This window comes from Callorhinus ursinus, unplaced genomic scaffold (assembly GCF_003265705.2).
Source record: "Callorhinus ursinus isolate GAN/ISIS: 27379988/994484 unplaced genomic scaffold, GSC_fseal_2.0 scaffold35, whole genome shotgun sequence".
Lineage (NCBI taxonomy): Eukaryota > Metazoa > Chordata > Mammalia > Carnivora > Otariidae > Callorhinus > Callorhinus ursinus.
Window position 1 is genome coordinate 7178047 of NW_027397097.1, and position 6877 is coordinate 7184923.

General features: G+C 51.5%; 1 protein-coding gene across 4 annotated transcripts; it reads right to left on the reverse strand.

The window, feature by feature from the left end:
• Window positions 1-602: 602 nt before the first annotated feature.
• KCTD14 (potassium channel tetramerization domain containing 14) lies at window positions 603-6044 on the reverse strand. Of its 4 annotated transcripts, none has more exons than XM_025848524.2 (2): window positions 5914-6044; window positions 603-1592 (listed from the first exon to the last, which is right to left on the reverse strand). In XM_025848524.2, exon 2 carries the CDS (start codon window positions 1379-1381, stop codon window positions 674-676), a length of 708 nt encoding a protein of 235 aa, XP_025704309.1. In that variant the 5' UTR covers window positions 1382-1592; window positions 5914-6044; the 3' UTR covers window positions 603-673. The 4 variants fall into 4 exon arrangements, with proteins under 4 accessions (XP_025704309.1, XP_025704308.1, XP_073735873.1 ...); XM_025848523.1 differs by having other exon boundaries at window positions 603-1342; window positions 5914-6036; XM_073879772.1 differs by lacking the exon at window positions 5914-6044 and adding an exon at window positions 5060-5301 and having other exon boundaries at window positions 603-1342.
• Between the last annotated feature and the right edge of the window lie 833 nt (window positions 6045-6877).

A 6877-nucleotide genomic window follows, 5' to 3' on the forward strand; every position in this document is an offset into this window, starting at 1 on the left:
GTCAACTCTCAGAGTTTCTGATTCAGTAGGTCTGAGGTGGGGGCGAGAGAATTTGTATTTCTAAGAAGTTCCCATGTATTGCCAATGCTGCTGGTCCAGGGACCACACTTTGAGAATCACTGCCCTAGAGAAAAAGACAGCTCACTGCACCTGGAAAAGGAGATCTGAGTGGGAGAGAGAGAGGGAGAAGGAGTGGCATCTACCACAGGTATGAACTTGGCATCTTCCTCAGGAAGGCGTATAATAGGGCTAGAGGATTGGACCACATGCTGAGCCTGGGCAGACTACATTTTCAGATCATTTTATTTAGATTCATGGTATTCTGTTATCTTCCTGTTATCATCCGCCGTCGCCAGCCGAAGGATTGTTGAAACATTCCAACTCATCTCAGCCTTGCCATTTGGGCTTGCAGGGAAGGGTCTGGCAGGTAGGGGAGGCTTTAAAGAGGAAGTAGCTGCACCTCACTAGGCAAGCACAGTGGAGTCAGTTGCAATCAGTGGAAAATCCTCAACAGGGAAATAATTATTGGGGGGCAAGCCTCATAGACCACCTTGGAAGTGGTTGTTTGTTTGTTTGTTTGTTTTAAATTAAAGGAGGACGTCTTTTGAAGGCAACTTTTAATTTCATAAGTCCCACCAGAACCCAAAACAAACTGTCCCCGCCCCCTGGGGGATCACCACCAGATGAAGACGAATGTATAAAAGTAACTGAAATACTTGGCCCGTAATGTCCTCCCGGAGTACGGTTCATAGTATACCTGGTACCCCTGGGCTGTAATGTCCATCTTCACGCAGTCGAGGAGGTCCTTGACCTGCGGGGCCGCCTTCCAAGGGCCGAACTTGACAACCGACCTCTTTTCGGCCTCCAGGATCCGCAGAGCATCCGCGCAGTGCGCCGCATCCTCCTCAGTGCGCACGGCGCACACCAGCACCGGGGACCTGCGTGCCGCCATGGCCTCGGCGCGCGCCAGGCGCACCATGAGCTCCAGGTTCTCGCTGTAGCCTGGCACCCGCAGCAAGAACTGCTTCCGGGCCACCTGCTCCCCGAAGATCTGCGGTGTGTCCTCCAGGAGCTTGACCAAAGGCTTGATTGCGTAAAACTGCGCCTCGCGGTACACCTCCGGGATGTGGTGCGTGGGCAGCCGCTCGCTACGCAGGTAGTCCAGGATGGGTCCGAAATAGGTGCCGGGGCGATCGATGAAGAAGCGGCCCTCTGCGTCCATGCAGGGCTTAGCTGAGCTGGAGAACATCTCTGCCAGCTTTGTACCCGGGAGTTTTCTTAGGGTGCCCATGGTGGTGGTGTACAACTCACCTCCCACGTTAAGCTCCACGACAGGGGATCCCTGAGGGCACAAGAAGGCAGAGTGAAGCAGTAGTGCCATCTCTGGGGAGCTCGTGGCTTATTTTCATCCATAGAATATTACAAAATATTCGTCCAGGAGCCTGCTGTAGAAGCAAGTTCCGGTGACCACGCTTGCAAAGCCTGTGGCCTTTGGCAGAGCTTTTTCCCTCTCTACGCCTCTTTCCTCATTTATAAAACGGGAATATGGAGCTGTTGTGAAGTCAGAAGTCCCCAAGGTGGGATGTTCAGATCTAAGATATAATAAAAAAAAAAAGAGGGGGGGAGGCATTTTCAACCTTTCAGAGAGGCTAAGAAACCATACATGCGTTCATTCAGGAAGCATTTTAGCATTTCTTGGGTACTTACTGTAGGTCCACATCCTGTGGTGGGAGTTGGGGACACAAATTCTTTTTTTTTTTTTTAAGATTTTTGTTTATTTATTTGTCAGAGAGAGAGAGCACAAGCAGGGGGAGCAGCAGGCAGAGGGAGAAGCAGGCTCCCCACTGAGTAGGGAGCCTGATGTGGGACTCGATCCCAGGACTCTGGGATAACGACCTGAGCTGAAGACAGACTTAACCGACTGAGCCACCCAGGCATCCCACAAATTCTTGTTTAATATAGGTCAGAAGTTCTGATTAGCAGTTAGCATGACTTTGATTCGTTAAGGGAATTTGTGTGATAGATGTCTTTCAGAAATATGGGCTGGGGGTATCAATAACAGGAATATTGTTGGTGCTGAAAAGGTCAGTAACACCAAGTATTATGGGTATAAAACTGCCCCCTAAACTGTAAAGTGTGGTGCCAATGGAAGTTAGGTTTAGCTGGTCTACAGAATTTTTAGAGGCCTCTTCTCTATGCCAAACCTTGAGCTGGGCACTAAGGATGTGGTGAAGACCCACGTGGTGCCTGCCTGGAGATGCCCACAGGCCAGTGGAGGGGGACCTGGGAACAGACTGAGAGTCAGGCTGCATTTGGGGAATACTAACAGACCGAACAAAAATACCAGATTATTACATGTGAGGTGATACACTAGTTGTTAGCCTTCCAAACCAGCTTCCTGAATAACTTTGGTTATCTAAAATTGACTCACTCAGTCAATAAAATATGTATGTGCCAGGTACCTGGAACACTGAGGAAAAAGCAGGACAGTCTCTCCCCTCAGAGTCTAGTAACTGGGCAAAGCACTTTCTATTCAACCTCTAATTCAATCCTCACAGCAATCCTATGAAGAATGGATTAAATCCTCATTTTACAGGCGACGAAATGAAGGATTAAGGAGCTGGAGTAAATTGCCTAAAGGCAATCAGCTATTAAGTGATGATGTCAGAACTTAAACTCAGGGCCACGTTACCCCAAAGCATGCGCTCTTAGTCATTACGTCAGCGAGTTTTCACCCTTTCAATACCTCCACTCTTCATTCCCTTAGTTACTCATTCATTCCAGAAAATGTAGAGGGCCTATTACATTCAAGCCTCCTCCTGAGCAGAGGAGGACGCACGCAGTCCCTGCCCTCAAGGAGCTCACAGAGGAGAGAGGGAAACAGATGGCTTAAATGTGCAGGCGCCGAGAGGGGAGACTCAGAAGCTCATCGTGTGGATGGATGTGTGTTGGAGGTTGTCAGGGAAGGTTTCTGAGGGGGTGTGATGGCGCAGCCACAGAAAAGACTGGGGCAGTTTCAGAGGGAGGCTGCATTTCTGTCCCGGAGACTCTGCCACAGGTCACTGCAGAACCAGGAGTAGTGACAGGGTTCAGGAATGTCCTGGGTTCTCATTTAGGTGTGACTTCGTTCTCAGCTTGACTGTGGGCTCTACCTCTAAGATTCAAGTACTGGAATAAAGAGAGCCAGAGGCAGCCAAACGGCTGGGAAGAAAGAACTGAGTTGCCATGGCAACAGCTCCTAGGGGGGAGGGGGACAGTTCCGCTGGCTGGAGTAGAGAAGGGAGACCAAGGGGAAGCATTCTGACAGCAGCCAACCCATACAGCCGGGAGAAAAATAAACCGAGAACCTGTGACTTCCTCTTTCTCCCATAAACCTCAAGGCCCCTTAGCAAGGCTGTTCGGTTAACCCTGAGGTGGCTCTGTGAAGCAGGCAGTTAAATGCAAAGTCGCAGACTTTCACCCTTGAATGGTCGGATGAGCTCTCATCATGCCTGTGCCCTGAAAGCTCACAGATGCTCTTGAGGTCTGTATATTACAGGCGAGGAAAGCTCAGAAAGATGGATCACACAGCTAGGAAGTTAGGTCAGAGCCGCAATCAAACCCCTATCAGTGTGACTCCAGGAGGTGGATGGGTGCCCTACCCCTCCCAACATCCAGTCCCACCGCAGCCAGTAAGTAGCGATGTGCCTGGGTAAGCTCACTTTCTTCTGTGGGCCTACGCCTAGTCATCTGTGAAATAGGGAAGGCAAAATGCACGAAGTGAACTCTTAAGTCTCTCCAGCTCTGGAAGTCCAATGAATCCAATCACTTCAAATGTTGTTTCTAAAGCTCATTTCCGGATGCTTCACAAAATAGCTTCCTGTCCTGATATTCTTAGGCCCGTTTCTTTGTTTACCAAACAAGGCCTCAGTCTTGTTCCTCAACTTCTTAATTCTGTCTCTCTTTCCCCTCCTTTTTTTCCAAAATTTTCCAGTTTCTTTGGAAATCCCAGACCTCCTACCTCATCCACAAATACTGCAATATGTTTCTAGCAAACAAAGACTTCTTTCCACCCCTCTTCTGACCACCTGCCCATTTTCGTGGCCGCTCTTCCCCACCTTTTCTACCTCCCAGTAACGCTGCGGAAACATTCCTGGGTAGGAAAGCCTATCTCAGGCCCTGTGTGCATGGGCTGGGGGAAACATGATCTTTAGCAGCCCTTGCTGGGTGTCAGGCCAGTGCTGGCCCTGAGGGCACAGGGATGAATCAGACAGACCTAGCTCTCACACACATGCAAACCCCCTGTCAAACCTTCAGACGTTTCCTGAGGTCACCCTTAGGAGAGTCACTCCAATGTCTCCCAAGCCTCTCTAGATCTCTCCCCACCCCACAACCCTCACCTTTTCCATTGGTCCCTATCTCAGTCATCTGAGGCCAAAATCCAGGTTGTAATCTTGCAGGCTGCTCGTATCTTCAACCTCCTCCCACCTAGGTAATCATAACCAAGTCCTGGTGATTCTCAGTTCTGGTCAATTCCATGGCTCTCTGCCTCCTCGAGTGCCCTTCCCCCAATCCAATCTCTACTCTGAAACCAGAGTCCATCTTCTGAAGTGCAAATCTGATCTGGCCACACCCTGCATCGAACACTTCAGGTACCTGACATCCCCTTCCAGATAAATTCTAGACTCCTTAATAGGTTTTACAAGGCCCTTTGCAGCCCTGGCAAAAACAACTACCAGAATCACTCTGCCCCCACCCATCCAGAGCAGGCTGGTCCCCCTTGCCTCCAGGACTTGACTCATTTGCTGCCCACACTGCCTTCACTTAGGCCACTCATCCTTCAAGTTAATTCCTCCAGAAATCTTTCTAGATGGGTTGTCTGCTTGTGATCCTCCAGGGCCCTGTATTTCCACCATCATGGCAGTTATCTCTTGTAATTCCATTTGTTCATCTGTGTCCCCCGCTAGACTGTGAGGTTCCTAAGGGATGACTATCCCAGATTCCTCTCTGTGTCACCAGTACCTACTACAGGGCCCAGCACACCAGGTTGCTCAATAAATTCCAATTGACTGGAGCTTACCTGCTGCACTGATTTACAGGAGCGCCTGGTATTCTGATAAAAGCCTGTCTTTCCCTACCTGGCATCATGCACCATGCTGGTTCCCTCTCTTGCTCAGGAATTCATTTATTGAGCACCTAGGGCGGCCCTGCCACGGAGCAGGTGACTTTGCCTTGGTCAACAGCCAACCACAATGACGTTATCATTGTTCTATGGGAAAGAGCCACAGTCTCCCCCTGCTGGATCTGCTTTGCCTTCCAGGAGTCTTCGGGATGGCACCTAGCCCAGGAGAGATTAGAATGTTCTGCTCCTGGAGTGCACTGGGCCTTTTCCGGATCTCCCCCCCCCACCCCCACCCCGCAAACTCCCCTCAACCACGCCCTGGGAGGGGGCAGGCGAGCAGGCGGACTCAGGACGCTGCCGGAGGGGAAGGAGCAGGCTGGAGAGGATGGGGATGTGGTGGGTGGAGGGAATGAGAGTCCCGCAGGCTTCCGTTGAGTCTTCTCCCAAACACCGGAGGAGGAGGGGCAGCGGAAGAGCGGTGGACGAGGACAAGCCAGGGGACTGAGGGGAGACACACAGAAAACAGCTGAAACAAAGACCGAACAAAGAGGGAGGAGACAAACAAAGGCGGCCAGGCAGGAAAGGGGGCAAGGAGGAGAGGGTGGTCCGAGCCGGGGGGGGGGGGCGGAACGGGCACGGGTGGGCGGAAGTAGAGGTCAAAGCCAGAACTAGCTAGAGGAGAGCGCCCAGCCAGGGGCGCGCCAGAAGCTAGGGGCCTCAGACCCCGAGGAAGGGACGCACGGGGGACACCGAAAGGAGTGAAAGACTGCAGAAGCGCGAGGATAGAGCCGCCCTCCCGGCTGCGCACTCACCGCTGGCGGGCCCGCGGAGGGGGAGGCCTGGTTGGGCCGCAGGGAGCGGGGCACCGAGCTCAGACTCATCGTTCTGGTCCCGCAGGTGGCTGGGCGCCCAGCCCCGCCACGTGCGCGGTACCTGAGCCTGGCTGGCGGAAGTACACTTTTGCTCCACGCCCCCGGGTGGGGCAAAGTGGGCTCACGCTGTGGTTAGAGGCCGGGGTTGACTTTGGCTCTGCCAAGCATGCGGTTAGACCCTAGGTCAGACACAGACCCTCTCTCGGAGGGGGTTCCCAGACAGCCAAACGGGGGAGGCAGAGGGAATTGACACGGACAGCAGGAGACTTTCTACTCTCTACAGACCTAGGAGTGAAGGATCAACAAACCCCCATTTTACAAATGAGGAAAGTGAGGCTCCAAAAGCTAGGGTGGCAAGTGTAGAATATTTATCCACTTAAGATCACCTGCTAAAAGTGCAAAGCATGACCACCGATGAAAAGAGCTAAGATACCGGTTGTGTGGGTTATTTTGCTTGTTAAAACATGGCCCTAAGGAGGGGGAGCATAAGTCCTCATTCCTAAAGTATGGTCTGTGCATGGTGGCTTTCTTCCAAAGAGGACAGTATGGAAAGGGAGAAAAAAAGAAAACTGACATACCGTACTTCAGCTGGGTAATCAAGGTCAACATCAAGATGATAGGAAGTACCCTTGGTATGATGTGATGAAAATGGCACTTTACCTCTGATCTTCCAGCCCAAAACCCATAAACCCAATCTGATGAGAAAAACAAATAACAAATTCCAATAGAGGGAAATTCCAAAATATATCTGACCAATAATCCTCAAAACTGTCAGAGTCATTAAAACAAGGGAAATCTGCTCAGTCAGTTGGGTGCCTGCCTTTGGCTCGGGTCATGATCCCAGGGATCTAGCCTCCAGTAGGGCTCCCTGCTCAGCGGGGAGCCTGCTTCTTCCTCTCCTGCT